Source organism: Nipponia nippon, unplaced genomic scaffold, assembly GCF_047370975.1.
Source record: "Nipponia nippon isolate SJK-2023a ecotype South Korea unplaced genomic scaffold, ASM4737097v1 scaffold_11, whole genome shotgun sequence".
Taxonomy (NCBI): Eukaryota; Metazoa; Chordata; class Aves; order Pelecaniformes; family Threskiornithidae; genus Nipponia; species Nipponia nippon.
The window spans coordinates 18,932,725-18,951,775 of NW_028262302.1; the positions used below are offsets into that span (position 1 = coordinate 18,932,725).

Sequence of the window (19,051 nt, forward strand, 5' to 3'; positions counted from 1 at the left end):
AAAAAAAAATATTTTGGCAATCTCTATCTAACTGTTGCTAGCTGCTGTTTCTGTGTCTAGTGAAATCTGTTCTGTGCAGAAATTTCTGGTTTATGTGCCCTGATACAGAAGGTGCTGGACAAGACGCCTGTGTCCCCACTGAAGTCTACAGACATTCACCTGTTGCCTTTTGTGAAGGCAGAAACATGTTCTTGAAGTGGGTACAATGACAACAGAAATAATTTCATGTTTTTCTTGTCAGTCACCTGCCAGCACAGTGCACTGAATCAGCTCACTGAACAGCCAGAGGTAATAGAAGTAAAGCTGGCATGAGGGGAGAAATGCAACTGTGCAGCTGGGACATGGCAAGGAGGTTAGGAGAAAAGGAGAGAGAGGATGCTCTGCTCAACCCCAACAAGCTTGTAGGCTGGCTCAGCCCATCTTGTCCGGTCACACATGAGGATGGGACAGCCTAGCATAAAGAGTGTAAAACAGTTCTTTAAGGCTCCAGCTGTGTCTGATGAGCTTTTTTCTAATGGACAACACTACTCACAGAGTACAGTACAGAGTACAAACTTGTAAACCCAGCTAACAGATCCTAAAACTTTGTGCCTGTGTATATCTGTGGCTGATGCGATCCCTTCAAGGGAAAAAGGATAAACCTCTCCACTAATAATGTTAGAGTTTCTGATACTCTCATTCATGAAGTATTGCTGTTTTGCCAGGGAGATGGCACTGCCCTGTAATTGATATTTTTTTCTTTCTCTCTGCAATATGTATAAGGATAGCCCAAATTAATCACAGTTATTTCTCCTTCTCATGTGGGGTCTCACATATGGTTTCTATGTGACTCTGCTGTTAGCCTCAGATTTTAGCTACCAGGAGTCTGCAGGGATCTTTAGGAGCTGCTATATTGATGACTTGCTTTGTGTTCCTTGTCACTAATGCAGATTCTCCATCTCCAGATTCTTGCAACAATGAAATAAAAATTTGATTGAACTTCTCTCCAGTCAAGAGGTGTTATATTAGTAGGCAAACAGGCACTTGGGAGTATGAGTACTCCTAGCCAGGACAGAATGTCAAGGGTTCCTTGCTGCTTCTAGATTTTCAGACTTTGCAAAGTTGCTTGCACGCTGCTGACCAGAAGGTTGAAGCTGTTTCTACATTCAATGTACAAAAGGAAGTTCTCACCAAGCTTAAATTCTCAATCTCATTCCGCTTTTTCCAGTAGCTCAGTCCTTGAACATGTTCTTTATTCCTGTCAAAGAATGCAGGATTGTTGTGTTCCATTTTGGAAAAAATGAAATAACAATATCTCAGTCTCTGGATAAGGATCCAAGAAGACTTTTCTCTGGATTCAGTTGTTGCAGTCAGTGTCTTTGATGCCCTTGATTCCTGTAACAAGTTCCAAAGTAAATCTCCCAAGGTCCCAAGGTTTCCATGAAACTGTCCATTTCCCAAGAATGACAGACTGTTGGGAGCTCACTCCACCAGCACTCCTCAACCTGTACTCACCACTCAAGTATTTTTAGGTGAAGAAGTGAGTACAATCATTAACACCTTGAATGATCTCTGTACACAGACAGTGATTACATGAGGTTCTTTACTTTCTGATTTCTAATGCAAACACCTCAAAAAAAAAAAAAATTAAGGTTATTCTCAGTAGAAATCACTAAGATCTGCCAGAACACAGTCACTGTAATTTTCAAGGACTATTGTGAAGACTATGGAATTTGGATCAGAGCATTTTTGGCAGCTAGCGAGCTAAGTAAAAATGATTTGCAGTTTGGTTTGCTCAGGTAGGAGGAAGGGAGAGAAGAAAATTAGTCTGGATTTACAGAATGCTGGGGTTTCTGTTTTGAAATAATTTTTGGATTAGTATCTGGAGAGATTCTGTTCCAACAGGTTCTGGTTATGTTGGATAGACTCCACTCTAACAAAAAGGACTCTGTCTAGCAGGTTTTGTTTAGACAACTGTTGAAGTAAGTAGAAAAGATGGGAAAATGGAGATTTGTCCTAATTTCAGCAAACCAAGAGGTACCCCCGAGACACAGAACAGTAAAAAGTAGAGTTGCTCTAAAAAAATAGATTGCTTCTGCCTAACAGTGTATCTATGCAAAAAAATGTAAAAAGCCTGAAAAACACGCAAGAAAAAGAGAGTACAAAAATTGACGTTTGCAATATATAGGACTGTGATTTTCCTAATGATTTTTTCTTAAGATACCAGTTTTGGACAATACAGCTGATGTTCAGTAGTTAACTCAGAAAATAGAAGAAACGTGTCATCATATGTCAGCGTATATATTTACAATGCAAATTAGATGAGATAATTTGACAGTGATGAGTGTACAGATAAAACCTATGAATTCTACAAACTTTGTACTCTTAAGGTCTGAAGAAAAAAGAATACAAGGAGAAATTTCTGACAGCTGTCTAGGATAGAAGGTAGAAAGATTAAAGCCTTCCTTTGACCAGTTGGTCAAGCTACTATAGGAATATCTGAAATCACAGAACATTTGTAGGCTTTTTAACTACCCAGGTTCTCTCTTGGTCAAAAAAATGCAAACAGAAGTCTAACATAAAAAGGCTTCTTCATCACCAGGCAGAGAACTTATGACCTAAGGGAGGAATAAACAACCATGGACCTGTGATAACCTGAGTGTAAACAAATAACTAAGAAAGTCAGAATAAAAGCAAAGTGAACAGACTAACAAAGAGCTGCTCATATTTACCCTAGAAAAGCACAGGGTCACAGAAGAGGGGAGTAAAGGATTGAGCAGTCATCGCTACCACTCCACATTTTCACTTCTCTAGAGTGTCCTTCACGATACTCCAAGCAAGGCTTGGTCTGGTGAGCTACAGCAAAAGCTGTGATGGCAAAGTAACCTTTTCAAAACAGTAAGTAATGTTTCAGCAGTAAAAGGAAAGCAAGACAAACAGAAAAGGCATGGAGGCAATCTGTGCCTATAGAGTCAGATAGGCACAGCTTATCTCAGGTATGAAAACTTTTGGAGAGCTTTGAAGAAGCAGTGTCTGCCTCTCACACCTTACTCCTAAGTGTTGTCTTTTAAACCACCCCTCATTCTCTTCTCTTCTTTCTTCTGTCCTTTGCTTCCCCCATTCTTGGTTAAAACTACAAGTCAGCATTAATAGAAGCAAACTTTTTCAACCTAAGTGACATCATTGTCTTCAAGTACCAGTAAATGGGCTATCTGAAGGTAATGTGTGCTTTCCAGTGTGTATATTTTCAGGCAGGTAATCTTGAATTAGCCCATTGTAATTCTAGAGAAAAAGCAGATGGTTGTAGAGTTTTCTTACCATATTATAGGGATCTCTAGTTGCTTCACATAAATGCAGACAAATTGGTAAATGAGGTCTGGTGGAAGAAAGCACTACAGCAAGCAGAAGAAAACAGGTCCCTCAGGAATCCTAAAACTCAGACATAACTTCCTTAAAAGCAGAAAACAAAGAGCAAGAAAGAATACAAAGAATACGAAATAGCCAGTCTATTTCCATAAGGGACAGCTCAAAGGAAGAATAAAAAGATAGAAAAGAGGAAGGAACAGTCACAGAATAAACCGCAGTATTAAAACTAACTCGTGGTGGAAGTAATGTTTCTTCTTGATCTGTTCAGTGTATAAAAGACTACTAAAGATAGCGTTTGGGGTGGTTTTGGTTTTTTTTTTTTTGTTTGTTTGTTTGTTTTTTTTAACTCTTTAACCTCAGAAACATAAAATGTTTTACCTTCCTTGCTTTTGCTGGGGTCTTCCCTGAAAAAGTTGGAGCTCTGAGGTGAACGACCAAGGAAAGAAGTCTTCAGATTTCTGAAGACAAGCCCCAAGTTAGCTCTTTGTGGAAAGCCGGAGTAAGTTTTAACGAGATAAGAGGCGTGCTTAACATACCCCCCCAGTCCTCCCTTCTCCCGCGCCCTTCCAGATTTCCTCCCCTCGCCCGCGACCGCACCAGCCGGGGTGCGCAAGGCGCCCGCCTCCTCTCTCCGCCCCCGCGCAGGAGAGCGGACTCGGAGCGGCGGGGTTGGGCAGGGACTGCGTCGCCCGGCGGGCAGGTCCCCTGCCTGCGGGTCGAGGGCAGGAGGGCCGGGAGGAGGCGGGCAGCCCTCCCCTCCCCCCTGTTCCTCCCTCCTCCCGCAGCCCGGCGGCGCTGCGGACGGGGGGCGCCGCCTTCCCGGAGCGGTGCGGAGCGGCGCGGAGTGGCCCCGGCCATGGGGCTGCGCGCCGCCGGGCTCATCGGCTGCTGCTGCCTGCTGCCCCTCGTCCTCCCCGCAGCCCCAGGTAACGCCGGCCGCGGGGAGCGCCGGAGGAGCGCGGCGGGAGGGTGGCGAGCGGCCGACACCCCGGCGTTTGCCGCGGGGAGAGGCGCGGTGAGGGCGGGGGAGTTGGGAAAGTTTTCGGAGTTTGCCGGGGCTGGGCGGAAAGCGGCGGCCGGAGCCCTCCTGCACTCCCCCGAGGGCAAAGCCTTCCCCAGCGCTCCCTCCGGCCGAAGGCGCTGGTGGGCTTTAGGAAGCCTTTCCGTTGCATCCGACTGAGTGCATTTCTCCTGCCATTTGCGTAGGATGTCAGTGGCTCATGGTGATATTTCAGAGGAGCACTGCTTGATGCAAATATTTGAAACAAACAAAAAAATGTGACTGAGACCGCTTCTACTTAACTTACGTTATTAATGCGTGATTTAATGAAAATGGTGATTTTTTTTTCATCCGACATAGGGTTGAAATGAATTCAACACTTTTACTGTAAGTTGTTTTAAAAGGAATTTCTTTTCTGACTAAAGGTACTTACGTGTTTCAAGTAGTTCTGAAACAATGCATTTGGAGTGGCATGTTGTGAAATGTCATACATGGATCTGTTCTGAAATTTCCCTTTTAAAGTAGTGTATAGTGATATTATACACTTTGCATATGCTAAAGTGACTCTGTATTCTTTTGTGGTTAATTCTTTATGTCATTGCACTTATCCTATAGGAACACTCTGTAACATGCTCCAGATTAAGTTCATTTAAAAATTGATGTTGCAAAAAAACATGTATTTGAAGAAAAAAATCAGAACTTTATGCAGTCTGGGTTCTTTTAAAACATCAGTAATGTGTATAGAACATGATATGATTTTTTTCTAAGTGCTGATTTTTCTGGTTTGATATTGTAAATCTCTTCTTCCAGGCGTGAAATGTAAAACTGGCTGCCACCCAGAGAATGGATTTTGTGAATTTCCCAGTGAATGCAGGTAAAAAGAACTGTCAGACAGGGCTATTAGCAGAGGAACGGACGGCTTCAATAATTCGTAGTCCTAGTAAAACAGACAAGCTGAAATGATTTGCCCTCTGAAAATATGGAACTGTAATGAAACAGCACTCTATTAGGATACTGTAACTGGAATCATAGAGCATAGACATCTAAGTGCCTTTTTAGTCTACTTTCTCCAGTAAGAAAAGTCTTTGCATTGATTAGCATTTATTTCTTTTTTTCTCATGGAATGAAACAGTTTTCTTCACATAAACTGCTTCTAGTATCCCAGAAGCATGGGTATCTTTTTGTTTTGTATTGGTGGTATCTTTTTGTTCAAATGTGCTGCATAGTCCAGTTTTGTATCCGAAAGTTTATTTGTCGTGCCTCAAGAAGGGGAACATCCTTGTAATTATATTTATTAAAAATAAACTATGCCTCTGTCTTGTCTTTTATCTCTTTCAGGTGTCAACCTGGTTGGCAGGGTGCTCTTTGTAATCAGTGTGTTCCATTCCCCGGGTGTTTGCACGGCAGCTGTGCCAAGCCCTGGCAGTGCATCTGTGAGGAGGGCTGGGTTGGCAGCCTCTGTGACATAGGTTTGCGCATCCTTTCCTGTCCTTGAGCAAGTGAGGTGAAACAGCCCCATCTGGTGCTGGAGACACACAAAAGTCCTTCTGGATAACTCATTTTTAAAGACTGAATGTTAGCGCCAGATAATAATAAGGGGATTCTGGGCAGCAGTGTATAAGCCTGAAACTTTTATAATCATTTAGGCAGAAGCATGCAGTATCTTTTGTATCTGGGCATATGTGCAAGCAAAGTGTGAATTCATCGTTCTGTTTTAAACATTGATCATTGTGGACAAGGCCAACAAATAACTGCTCCCTTCTTGTCATATAAGCCTTTTCTATAAAAATACAAGGCATCTTGTATATATTAAATCATTTGAAATATTTACCTGACACATTATATATATGCTACTTTCTGTTCAGAAAGATGTGAGCATAATACTTAATACGTCTTGAAAAGGAAAACATTGTGCTTATTTCTTCCTTTACTTAATCCAGTGATGACTCAGTAGAGTAGCATTAGTATAAGTGAGGAAAGGTCTGCCTGAACAGGCTGCCACTTCCCTCTCAGATCTGAGGGGTAAGCACAGCTCTTGTGTGCACTCTCTCACCCCTTGCCAGGCAGAATGAGCCAGCTTAGCATAAGCAAGCTGAAGAATTGGCCTTTGCTGAGCTGGTTTATTTTGGCTGACACAGGCATATGTTCAGGCGAAGAGATCTGAGGCTGCCGAAACCACATGAGCATCCAGCAGCATGCGCCTGTTCAGCCTACGTAGCTGCAGCTGGAAGAGGACAGGTGTCCAGGGCCTCATTCTCTTTGCAGGTCTTTCAGGCTTTTGTTATACAGCTTATAATTTATAGACTATGCCTATGTTCTGCGAATGAATACCCAAAACAGTAATTAATGATGTCACAGTTTGAACTCGATAAAATTTTCAAGATGACTAAAAGACTCAGAAGATTTCAGGTAGTTCACATCCTTGCAGTGACATGGACCTTAGTGCAAGGTACTCAGGTACTCATTTAGCTTCTCATCAGGTTTTGCAGCCTGTACTCACCAGCTGCACACCTAAGTATTGACAGGCTTCTTAGTTTAAAGCTAGTCCTGATATGTTTGCAGGAGCTGCAATAGCAATGGTGCAGATGTGACTATAAGCTCTCAGAGATGTTGTTCTGGACACATCTCACAGATGTGTTTGTACCTGAGACAGCCACCTAGATTCTCATTACAATTAGCGAGGAGGAATGAGTCCCTCTGTTATCTGTGATGTACAATCATAGATTTCTAAAACTAGACAGAACAGCCCCCCACTGCCACCTTAGGAGGCTCAGTACTATTGCTTGTCAAAGACTCCAAAGGACCAGATTTTTAAAGGTACCATCTTCACATCTAAAGATTCCTGTAAATTAATATTAAGTTTTTCAGACTGGGCATAGTTTTAAAAGCCCTAAGTACCCAGCTGAATTTCTAAGTACTAATATATCTTCACAATTCTGAGCCTTGCAACGTTTCCCTCTTGCAACTGGTACTTAGGATGCAAAACAATGCTTTGGAAATTGTACCCATATCTTTATGGAAAAATATTATTTTAATACATATTCATTAAGATAGTTCTATAATACAAAAAAGGTATCCCTTGCTTAAGTTCAGAAACTATTATTTCTCTCAACACTCAAGAGTCATCTCAGAGTCTTCTTTGCCAATTTGAATCTAGATCCCCATGAAGAGCTGCAAAGAATATTCAGCCTAAAAGAAAACCATCTTTTCATCTGCAGGGACATGTTATGTTGATAGTCTTTCATCTCAGTGGATTTACCTACTCTAAATGCATTGTTTTGCCACAAGGGATCAAGAGAAGGGTCCTCCTTTTCTTGCTGCTGGAAGGTTCGTGCAAGTTGTTACGCTGAAACCTCAAATGGGGTAATTGCTCAGCCACTGATCTCATCACCCTCGGCCAAAAAGTTGGTGTCAGGTTCCTGGCTGTATAAAGTCATTACAGACCGCTATAACTCATTAACAGGTACCACTAAATGAAACTTGATCAGGTTAGGAAAAAGGAAGGCTTTTGAAGGCTCCTGCTCTTTTGGGGATCACTGGCATACACACATAATTGTTTTTTAAAGATGGAAATGCAAACCCATCAATTTCTTACCATAAAGCACCAGACTCCCTGCCTCTCTCTTCTAGTACTGAATTTTTGTGTCCAATGAGAGCAGGCCACAGTTGTTATATTTTTCACATGGATATGACATTAAGTGCCATTTTTTAGCTACTGGACACCATTTTTAGCTTCAGGTGTATAATCAAATAAGGCACTTTAGAAAGCTACATTTGTATTGTTTCTGTGGAGATTGACAAAGGGTCATAAGTAATGCAGTTTTGGCATTCTCTTGAAATTCTTCCTTTTTGCTGCTATAGAAAGTGTAATATTTGCCAGGGAATTTCTGGCATAGACACTGTTTTAGTGTTGGCAGCTGTGAGCAAATGCCAACTCACAAGGATGGCAAAACTGGGAATGGAAAACTGTGAAAGGGTCTGAAGTTCATTTGGCCACTACTCTAAATACCTGAAATATTTGTAAAATACAGATATAGTCTCAGCAGCTTATTTGCCTGCTAAGCATGGGAGGAAAAAAGATGATTAAGAATGGTGTTATCTCTTTTTCTATTTTCTAGAAAAGTTAGTGTATGGTCTCCCTGGCTTGGATCATTGAAGTTCCTTTCTGGAGTAGTTTTAGAGTATCAAGTGGTTTGCTAATGCCTCTGACTGTGTAGCTATTGTTTTTACTATGGGCAGCCTGGTTCTCAGTTCAGGTCAAGAATGGCCTTCCCAGTAATTTATAGGCATGCAAATTATAGGTCGGGATCAATCCACTGTAAACATGTAGGCCAGGATCAGTGGTATCATTTATGGCTAGTATTGCAGTCATGTGGACAGACATGGCACTTAAAGAAAGAACTCTGTGAGTTGGTACTAGTGTTAACAGTGCTGGTTAACCTCTTTGAAATGGAGTGCACCAGCCTGCCTAACTGAATGCCATGGCATCTTCTCATTCTGTGGAAACACAGCCTTGAAATCAGATATATGAACGGCTGGAACCAGGCTGCACAGCGCAGGGCTTCCCTCTGCGGCTGTCTGAGGTACACTACACAGTACAGGAGCAGGTACTACATCAAACACTGAACATAACAAAGGGAAAAACAGTTTAGTCAGTTTACTTCCAGGAAAAAATGTCAGCCCAATCGGCGTATATGATCCACCTTGCTAAATCAGATCAGTCACCTCTGTCTTCTTGTCATCTCTGGCTGTGCCTGTACAGTCATATCAGTGGGCTCCTGACCTCCCACTTGAATCTTAGCCTCAATTTGGCTAAAAAGCCAACATGTGGTATGAGGTTGGAGTATACTGTGCTACATGTCACTCGACTGCTTTGCCAAGGGCATGTGTTGGTAAGCTGTCATCAAAGAGAGTACAGGTGGAGCCTCTAAAGCCCGTGCTAGGCATGCATGAGACAGGGTCTAGAAATTCTGCTGTGACATAGACTACTACTAAGCGTGCCTTCCTCATAAAAACACTCAGTGATTGCTTCATGTACTGCAGCATGACAACTTAGTTTTATGCAAATATTAATTAATTAATTAATTTATTGGCAATGGGATTGTGGCCATCCATAATATATGTGTAAATGTACAGTCCTTTTTTCAAATTCTCATCTCAGACTCAGTTATCACTTGAAGCAAGTAAATCAATTGGTTGTTGGCCTTTTGAGAGGTAAACTAGACAAAACAGAGAAAATGGGCTATTTGGGGCTATTTCTGTATTTATGTTTTAAAAGGATATGTTCCTACAAGCTTTTAAGTTGTGTTTTAAAATTAAACCCTTGACACAAATTACTGACGGTAATGTATGTGTATATGTGTTCATATATATATATATGCACATACTTATCCATATATATTTCAGAGAGTTTCCTTGCTCCTGCATCAGAGTTCATGCTTTATTAGCTGCCTTTAAAGCCTGTGAAAGTAGGTGGCAAACAACACTGCTCCAAAAAGCATTCGAGGTTATTTTGGTCCTTGTGAAAACTGGAGCCTACGCTCAAAGTGCATGCACAGTGGTTGTCTTGCAATAAGAACAGGCTAATACATTAGAAAATAGAGCCTCTTATCCAGGGAAGATTGTATTTGAAAGCTAAGTCTGTTGAAATGTTTTGCTGTGGTTAAAATTTTGCAGTACCTCATGATATCATCTAACATTCATGTTATGTTGTGGGAAGTAAAATATAAATGCCCTTAAATCCCTTTTCATCTTCTTAGAAAGTGTATGTGTGCACATGAGCGTGTGAGGCATCAGATAACTTGCAGTCAGCACTTCTCTGCAGCTGCTCCATTAGTTGGCTAAAATATGCACTTGTTTGTTTATTTATTTTTAATTATTTTAAAAATTCAGTAATGATTTGAGTGGGAAGTGGCTCAGCAGGGAAATTGTAAAGAAAATGAGATGTGTGACTTTGGGTCCAGATGTCATACAGCTCTCTCTTCTGGTACAGTTACGTAAGGGCTGGATGCAGCCCAGCCAAAAGATGAAATTTTAAGAGATTTTTGTAACTTGCTGATCTCTGTTATTATGAAATGTTTGTTCATAAGCACATAATGATAGGCTCTTGGGCTGGGAGCGGGGAGAATTCCCAGTTCCTGATTGCTTTATCAGAATTCAGCTCATGGAGACACCAAGGTTGTGAAAGTATGACTAGACTACGTAGTTCTTTCCCCCCTACTATCAATATTTTATTGATAATACTACTTATTTATAGACTGGAACAATTCAAATGTATTTTACAAGTGGGAGCTAGGAAGAGAGAAACAAGCTGAAACTACTTGCAGTAGTTGAACAATCTGAACTCCATTTTTACAGAGGGAGGAATAAATCAGAATTTATAAAATGCAGGATGAAGGATCATTAAAGCTATATTTTATTTTAAATACTGTTTACTGTGTACTGACTTTTTCTCATTAGGTTAATTGAGTCCTGTTTTTTTTAAACAGATATTCACCCCTGTTCTGCAAAGCCCTGCACCAATAACTCAACATGCATAGAGACTGGCGATGGAGGATATATTTGTCTGTGTGCCCAGGGATTTACAGGAAAAAACTGCCATCTCAAAAAAGGACCCTGCATTATTAATGGGTAAATATTGATTTCTGACATGAGTTTAAAATCCACACTCCTACTGACTATTATTCAGAATTCTTTGCTAAGCAGAAGTATCTCTGTGCTAAAAAATATAATGCTTCTGCTAGTTGCTGATATTTTTATCAAACTTTACAAATCTGATCTGTTCATATTGTAAAGATTTACAGATTACCAGCATGAGTTTGTGTGCGTAGTTTGAGTACTAAAAGTGATAATTTCACATTTTGTTGTGGTGAATTCATGCCTTCCCGTGATTTTAGTAAACAAACTTGAAGTAACCTCCCATCCTGTGTTCTCACCTGTAATGAGAGATAATTGTATATAGAAACCATATACTGTAATAAGAACAGTAGCCAACACACAACCTGTGTGCACAAAAACAGCTAGTCCACCAGTCTGTCATCTTTCTTAACTGACATAATGGTATGTCCATAGTTTACTGAAGGAGATAATCTCACTTGCACAGGGTGTGGGAGGCCATTGCTCTCCATCCTCTACGAGAAGTGGTACATTACGAACAGCACTGCCAGCAGGTTGATGGAGGTGATCCTTCCCCTCTGCTCAGTCCTGGTGAGACACATCTGGAGTACTGGGTCCAGTTCTGGGCTCCCCAGTACGAAAAGGACATGGACATACTGGAGTGAGTCCAGTCAAGGACCATGAAGATGATTAAGGGATGGAAACATCTCTCCTATAAGGAGAGGCTGAGAGCTGGATTATTTAGCCTGGAGAAGAGCAGGCTCTGGGGGAACTTATCCATATGTATAAATACCTGATGAGGAGAAACAAAGAAGATGGGGCCAAACTTTTCTTAGAGGTGCCCAGTGAAAGGGCAAGAGGCAATGAGCACAGACTGAAAAACTTCCAGCAGTATCACTGACAGAACTAGTTGAAAAAGGATGACCTTTCAAAGTTAAAAAAAAAGTAGATTGGTGTTTTTTTTGAAATCTAGAACTATCATCTGCTGTCTTCCAGCTCATCCAGGATCTGATCCCATAAGCATACAGGATGCCTTTCTGGTGGATACAAGCTTGGTAAAACTATCACCTTAAAATCACAGTTTTCTTTTTGGAGATTGCTGCCTTTCTCTCTAGCTCCATATTAGTACCCTCTGTTCTCTTTTTGCTCAGCAATAGATAATTATGAATATTCAGATCTACCTTATGACTAAATCTTCCTGAAGACTTGTACACTCTTGTTTAAGGAACATTAACACCTCTCACTGGCAAGAATTGACATTCTTCAACTTTATGTCAGTGGAATATTTTTGCCATTTCTTTTAATTGGAGGATAGTCACACAGTTCTGTCTGGGTTTACTTTCAGCATCTAAGATAACTGCTCTGATTTGCCTATTTCTCTTCATTGACAATGGGAAAATTTAAGTTCATCACAAGTGCCTTGAATGACATCCAAGCTACTTGCCTAACATAGGGGATGTGAATAGCTTACTTTCTCCAATTTTAATCTGTAGAGCAAATATTTTAGTAATTCAACGCGGACATATATTAACTATCCAAAGAACAGGTGAGGTACAGTATCAATGAAATAACACAGATTAGTTCCATGTACTTCATTAAAATCCTCAAGTTTTTAAATTGCTGAAACTACATTTTTGTGATAGTACTCTGTTTGAACTGAATACTCATGAGTTAGTCTGGAAATCATGAACAATTTTGCTTAAGGAAACAACATACTTGAAAGAGCAATTCGTTTTCTCTAGGAAGCTGTGTCTTTTTCAGGAAAATGAGCAGCAGGCTCTGCAAATCTGCTTTTAGTTCAAAAAGACAACTGTTCTCAGCATAAGCACTCTGTATCTGCTAATACTTCACAGTCCACCAGAGAGTGCACCTCACGTCCTGGAAAGAAACCTCATCATATGACGTCATCTTATTCACATCTCACTTCCTCTCAGTTCCTCTCTACCTCATTGGTAATGTTAACAATGTTGATATTACTAAGCATTGCCACTGGCTCCTTAGTTAATATTCACAGATGGAACCAAGACAATTCACAAATCAAAGTGATTGTGCTAGTCTGTTTACAAAATCAGGCAGATGTATCTGCACTAGTGACATCTGTGTGATGTTTTGATGTTTTGAAGTTTTGCTCTGAAGCAGAGCAGTGAGTGATACTTTCTAAAAAGAAAGCAGAGTATTTAGAAAACAAAAAGTAGTACGTCCATGTTTCCACAACTAGCCCTTTATGTAGCACACCTTGCTGAACACATGTTAAATGCCAAGAATGCAAAGTAACTGAATCTATTCAAGGAGATTAATATTAATACCAATACCTTATTTATTGAAACATATTAAAATTAGGCAAATGCAACTCAGTGTTAGTGATAAATAAAGAATACATTTTCAAAATGCTGCGTATTTCCCACTAGCTGGTTTTTGTTTAAATTGTTTACACTTCTGAAAGATCAGAAAAAATTTTACACTTATATTCTTCAACAATTTCTTCCCATTTCCGTACAAAGTACTGTAATTTGACCCGCCCATGAGGGTTCAAACTTCTACACATTGCCATATCAAAAGCAGCTTGTCAGATTTTCCATGGGAATTACAAAGCCAAGAGAGGGTGATAGACTCTCCAAGACAGGCCATAACCACTCATTTACTCAAGGACTGTACAGCTACAGCTTCTGTATTTTGCTTAAAGCAGACACAGCGGCTAGTGATTGTGGCAAAATTCCCTGTTTGCATGATCACCTCAAGTTGTCACCAACAACTGATAACTGCTATGTCAAAGTGCAGGAATAACTACACCTTTCACTTTAATACTGCTTCTGGACTTCCAGTTTGTTCTTTCAGTAGCCTTTTTTTCCAGCCAACATCTACAGTGAAGGACAATACAAGAGGACACAGCAGTTTATGTGGACGCAGCAAAAAAATGGGCAGATGATTCCTCTACCACAATATTCAGGCTCTCCTGATGGGTGGCCACCAGTAAAGCCAGAGGTGCTTGGGGTAGTCTCTATCATAGCTGCTCCCAGAGCAAAGTCTGGGCATTTGAGAAGCTCAACCTTATCGTGACCAGTGGTCAGGGACCATTTGTAGTCAGGAGCTTATATCTCTTTCACAGCCATCTCACTCAGACATCAACAGATCTCTTAAATCACTGCGTCCTGCCATGGAGATCCATAATGGCCAATTGCTACTGACCACTGCGTATGTGAAATGTCAGCATTCACGAAGCTGTGATGTTCATTACCCCTGGGACTTTCCCCTGGAAGTGTAATACTTAAATAACAGCTTGGATTTTTCAACTCTGTCTTGCTACTATGCTGTATGTCTTCAGAGATTTATAAGTATTAGGGAACAACTGTTGTTGTCAGAGAGGCTTGTAAGCTTTACCAAGTGTTATTCATTTTTAGAAGGTAAGTTTTAAAAGCTTTGTTCATATGTCATGAACTGCCATGAAAGTGGGTTTTGAGATTTATTTGTAAACCTGTTACCCAGAGCCCCTTTTCTGACAACACAGCCAGTTGAAGGACCGAGTCCGCATTGCATAGTTCCACTGAATTGGCACATTTGTGCCTTTCTGTCGATGAGTGGCCCTATCTTTTGGCTTTACACTCAGTAAGGCACAGTAACATTGCAAAGGTAAAAAAAGGTGTCTCAGTGAATTTACATCACTTAAAACATAGTATCGGGCTATTAATTATTAAGTTCTTAAAGAGTTTGCAGAAATACTTGGTTTCCTATGGTCCTGTCCTCACCTTACAGCTGCCTTTGCCAAGGCTGAAACTATCCCATTTATATTTTTTGTTATAATTGTATTTATCAAAATTTTTGGCTGAACAGCAGTTTGCAGGAAAGTATCTGTTTGCCTCTAAATTTTTTGCATGTGCTGGAGCACTGGAGAAGCAGAATAAAAACAAACAGCTTTACATCTACCTGCTATGGCAGAGTGTTTTGCTTTGCCAATAAAATACATAGATTATCTTATGAATAATCAGGTGGAAAAGAAAGCCATGCTGCTAATGTCTTTGTTCAGTCTTGTCTGAATAGTTGCTCAGCTAAATAGCTCTAAGCATATGAAAACACTGGGAAGCTTAATTTGAATAAATGTTTGAAATAATTTAAAATCCCTTCACAGCTCTTCAGGTTGAATTTATATACTGGTGTATTAATCCTGCCCAAAGGGTCGGTAGAAGATACTATAATCTGTATTGACAGAGCTGTTGAACAAACTCATTCTTGATTCAACTTCATTGACTTCAGTGGATTTGCATTTGGAATTGGCTCTTATAAAGAAAACCAGCTCCTTTTATTAGATAAAGTGTTTCCTAATAGCTTCTTTCATTGGACTTCAATTCAATTCTGTCTATGTGTTTGTTATCTGTTCTAGCTCTCCCTGCCAGAATGGAGGAACATGCATTGATGACAACGGTTTTGCACCACATGCTTCCTGCCTGTGCCCTTCTGGTTTCGCTGGCAACTTCTGTGAAATAGATAGAGATGACTGTGAATCCAACCCGTGTGAAAATGGAGGAACATGTACAGATATTGGTGTGGGTTTCAGCTGTTTTTGTCCCCATGGCTATACAGGAAAACTCTGCAGCAGCCATGTCATATTCTGTGCAAGTGGCCCATGTGAGAATGGAGGGACGTGCAGCGAACATCCCCAGGGAGGATTCGAATGCATCTGTAAACCAGAATTTGTCGGTGCGACCTGCAGACGTCCCAGCAAAAACACAAGCCTCTCTGGAGTGAATATGGAGACAAAGCATATGCAGAATTACAAGCCACCCCCAAAAGCTCATCACCGATCAGTGCACCATCAACAAGAAATCCTGAAAATAACAATGAAAGAAACAATCCAAAATGCAGATCCCTTGCTCAGTAGAAGCCAGGTGATATGTTTTGTTGTACTGGGCTTGCTTACATGTCTTGTTGTCTTGGGTACAACCGGGATTGTGTTTTTTTCAAAATGTGAAATGTGGCTTGCTAATGCCAAATATAGTCATCTCCTACGCAAGAAAAAGAACTTTTTTCTGAAATCTAACAATGGGGAAGACCTCTCAGTTAATATAATCTTCCCAGAGAAGATCAAATTGACTAATTACACTAAGAACTACACTGCCATCTAGGCCCTTGAAAGCCGAGCAGCAACTTACAACTTTCCATAGCAATATGTAAAGTAGATTGAACTTATTGCCTGTGATTGGCCTCAGTTTTTGTGGGTACATTTGCTGTAGCTTGTGCTGAGTGATAATGAAAAAATATAATGTATCTGTATTGCTAAGGATTTTTTCATTCCCCAAAATGAAAGTTAACAAAAAAAAAGGATTAAAGAGCAGGGAATGTTAATTTGATTTCTTTTCAAGGCAGCTATTTTTTGTAAAATAAAAGGTAATTTACCACTGGAACTGTATTGCAGCTTTCTTGTCCTGTGCATAGTTTATTTGGCAAATACGGTACCTGTAAATTACTCAGTAATGCTTTTTTTTTTTTTTTTTAATAAACAGCAATTAAGGGCTATACTGGTTTATTTTTTCATTTCTAAATGTTATGCTAGAGCCAAGTCCACAACAGGTGTCCCTGCCTAATTTTTCTGTTATCTGTTGTAAGGACTTCAGAGATTGCAATCAACAGGAGCACATTCACGCTGATGTCTCACCTATCCAGTCAGTTTTGCTATTTTTACATGCTTATAAAATAGATTACTCCTTCTATAGCATCTAATAGTGATATTAATTGCAGGTTAAAGGTCTCTGTTGCTTGTGATGCTGCCTCCATAAATTGTTCTATTTACCTACCAAAATGTTAAAAAGGTGTTCGACGTCTTTGGACATGCTTTTTGTATAGAGACCTGGTAGAGATGTAAAGGATCTGATCCCAACTTTTCTATAAATATTCCTCAAGGAACTCTGCCAAGAAAAGTATCCTTCACGCCCGTGTCATGGGGAGAAATGAAAAGATATTGTGTGTCACCTGAAAGAGGACAGTTGCTTTTAACCCTTCATTTCTGCTTTTTCTCTGTCATATATCAAGGAGAGGACAAGATTTTCAAGAATCAAAAGCAGCACTGGCAAACAGGTTCATGAAAGCCACAAAATCGTTAGGGGCCTGAGGGCACTAATAGGTCTTAAAGTCCCTGAGGAGCCTCACCTGGGGCCCTCACCCACCCCCTGCCCACAGGCCCATTTCAGGTCAGCCCAGGGCTGCTGTTCCTGATCTAAGCTATGCTGTAGGAGTGCTGGTCTCCACCTCTGCCTGCTGGATGGACCTCAGATCTGTACTGTAGGTAGCCCATCTGCTGAATGGGCCCTTTGGACCTGTGCTCCAGCCCTGTCTCTGGCCCTTTCTCCTTTTTCTCCTGACTGGAGCCCGTGGATGGACCCTGAACCTGGTTCATCACTTGCTGTGTCTGGGACCGTCGATGGACCCCATTGCCAGCACCAGCTCTGGCGATGTGTTCAGCTTCTGTGAGACTGTGCTGTTGGTGAGGGCATGTCCCACCCTGGGGCATGATCCTCCTGGGCCTCCCAGCTTTGCTTCCTTACTGGGCAGCCTGACTCTGGCTGGTCCCTTTCAAAATGCAGTGCTTAAAGGTGTTAAGTAACAAACAATTTCCAGCCACATTTAGCAGCTTCTTCTAAGCTGTCTGATAACTATGCTATTCCCAAATCCGTTAACAGCTGCTTAAATAAAAAAAAAAAAAAAAAGCCTTAAAGCACATACAGGTCATTGAAGCCTTAAAGCACATACAGGTCATTGCCCTAAGATTTTTTTCTGTTGACATCTCTCTTAATTGCTGTGAGTATACAGCAAGTTTGCTGCATTGCTGATTGATAATATTTGCACATATCGTAGCATTACAATGTAGTGCAAAGGTTAGAGCAGGAAAAATGGTGTTGAGATACTACTGTGGAAAGTGTTGACTTCTAGATAACAGGATGAAAATTTTAAAGTAAGCAGATGCTCCCTCTCAAAACTCTTGTGGAGGAGACAAATATTCATCAAACCCAGCAACTTTTCAACCAGTCTGAGTGAAAATTACTAACTTAGAAATCCAGATGAAGGTAAAACCAGGTAAGCAGTCTTGAATTTGAAGCCATGAAACATGAGCCAGAAGAGTTTATACATTTCTTTTAAAACAATGTATTTTAAACATGTAGTTCAGTATTGTACATCTTAATGTGATCTATTCTGTGATCAAAAGTACATTAGGATCTATTTGGAGGTAATCAGAAACACTGAAAAACTCTATTGGGTAACTCAAACCATGCAGCTTTGATTCAAAAACAGTTGCAATAGTAGATACCTGCTAGGTATTGGTGATTAAATTCCATACTCAGCTGTGTACCTTCCTTCTCCCGTTGAGCAGAGGCTCCATCAGCCCTTACAGCTTGCTCTGCTCCCAGTCATAGTAAGGCTTTGAGTAACAAAGCTTGTGTTTAAAATACGAAATCCAGGTAATTATAATTCATGTTTATAAACTGTCACATGATTTTTGGCCACGGTGACCTAGTTGGCAGCTCCTCCATCACAGTGTGTTTTTTCATATGTAGACAGGAGAGCCTCTTTGAAGAGAAGGTCAGTAGCTCAGCATGGAAAAACCCACAGATTTCAGCTCCCAGCATCCTTCCTATCATTGGTGGTGTCAGTGGAGAAGTATAGGAGGCTGCTATTGTCCTGCTATACTCTCTAAAGGGAAAAAGTCTTATCTTAAACATGAAAGGCTGGAAAAAATAATAGCTGTCTTTAGCTTCTCTGTTCCAGAAAAGAATTAAACATATGAATGGGAGTTTCTCATATCTGTGCTGTTAGTGTAGTGAATAGCTTTGGAGCCTGATTACTACATAAGTGATGGAGAACTGAGATGATGAAGATTTAAGTTTAAGCAAGCTACAGTGTTTGAACCAATAGACTGCAAAAGGTCTCCAAAGGAAAAAGTTTAAAACAAGCATTATGCAGAAACACTGACATAAAGGCAAAGAGGATACAAAGAGCATTGATACCACTTCAGTTTTATGTTTATTTTACGTATTTTTTATTAACAGACAGAAAACAACATATCTACAATACCCATTGCCAGAGGTACCCACCTATAGTGCTGTT

The 19,051-nt window shown here is 40.5% G+C and overlaps 1 protein-coding gene across 1 annotated transcript; it reads left to right on the plus strand.

Annotated features, from left to right (window-relative positions):
* The first annotated feature begins 3,979 nt into the window (after positions 1–3,979).
* DLK1 (delta like non-canonical Notch ligand 1) lies at positions 3,980–16,361 on the plus strand. Its single transcript, XM_087746999.1, has 5 exons — positions 3,980–4,271; positions 5,156–5,219; positions 5,684–5,814; positions 10,834–10,975; positions 15,336–16,361. Exons 1-5 carry the CDS (start codon positions 4,202–4,204, stop codon positions 16,075–16,077), a joined length of 1,149 nt encoding a protein of 382 aa, XP_087603125.1. The 5' UTR covers positions 3,980–4,201; the 3' UTR covers positions 16,078–16,361.
* The last annotated feature ends 2,690 nt before the right edge of the window (positions 16,362–19,051 follow it).

What these genes read in the sequence shown, in the direction of transcription:
- DLK1 (XM_087746999.1), top strand. Translation starts at nt 4,202, where the DNA reads ATGGGGCTGCGCGCCGCCGGGCTCATCGGCTGCTGCTGCCTGCTGCCC. An exon ending in TGGCAGCCTCTGTGACATAG is followed by an intron (nt 5,815 to 10,833) that starts GTTTGCGCATCC and finishes TTTTTTAAACAG; the next exon opens with ATATTCACCCCTGTTCTGCA. An exon ending in GGACCCTGCATTATTAATGG is followed by an intron (nt 10,976 to 15,335) that starts GTAAATATTGAT and finishes TATCTGTTCTAG; the next exon opens with CTCTCCCTGCCAGAATGGAG.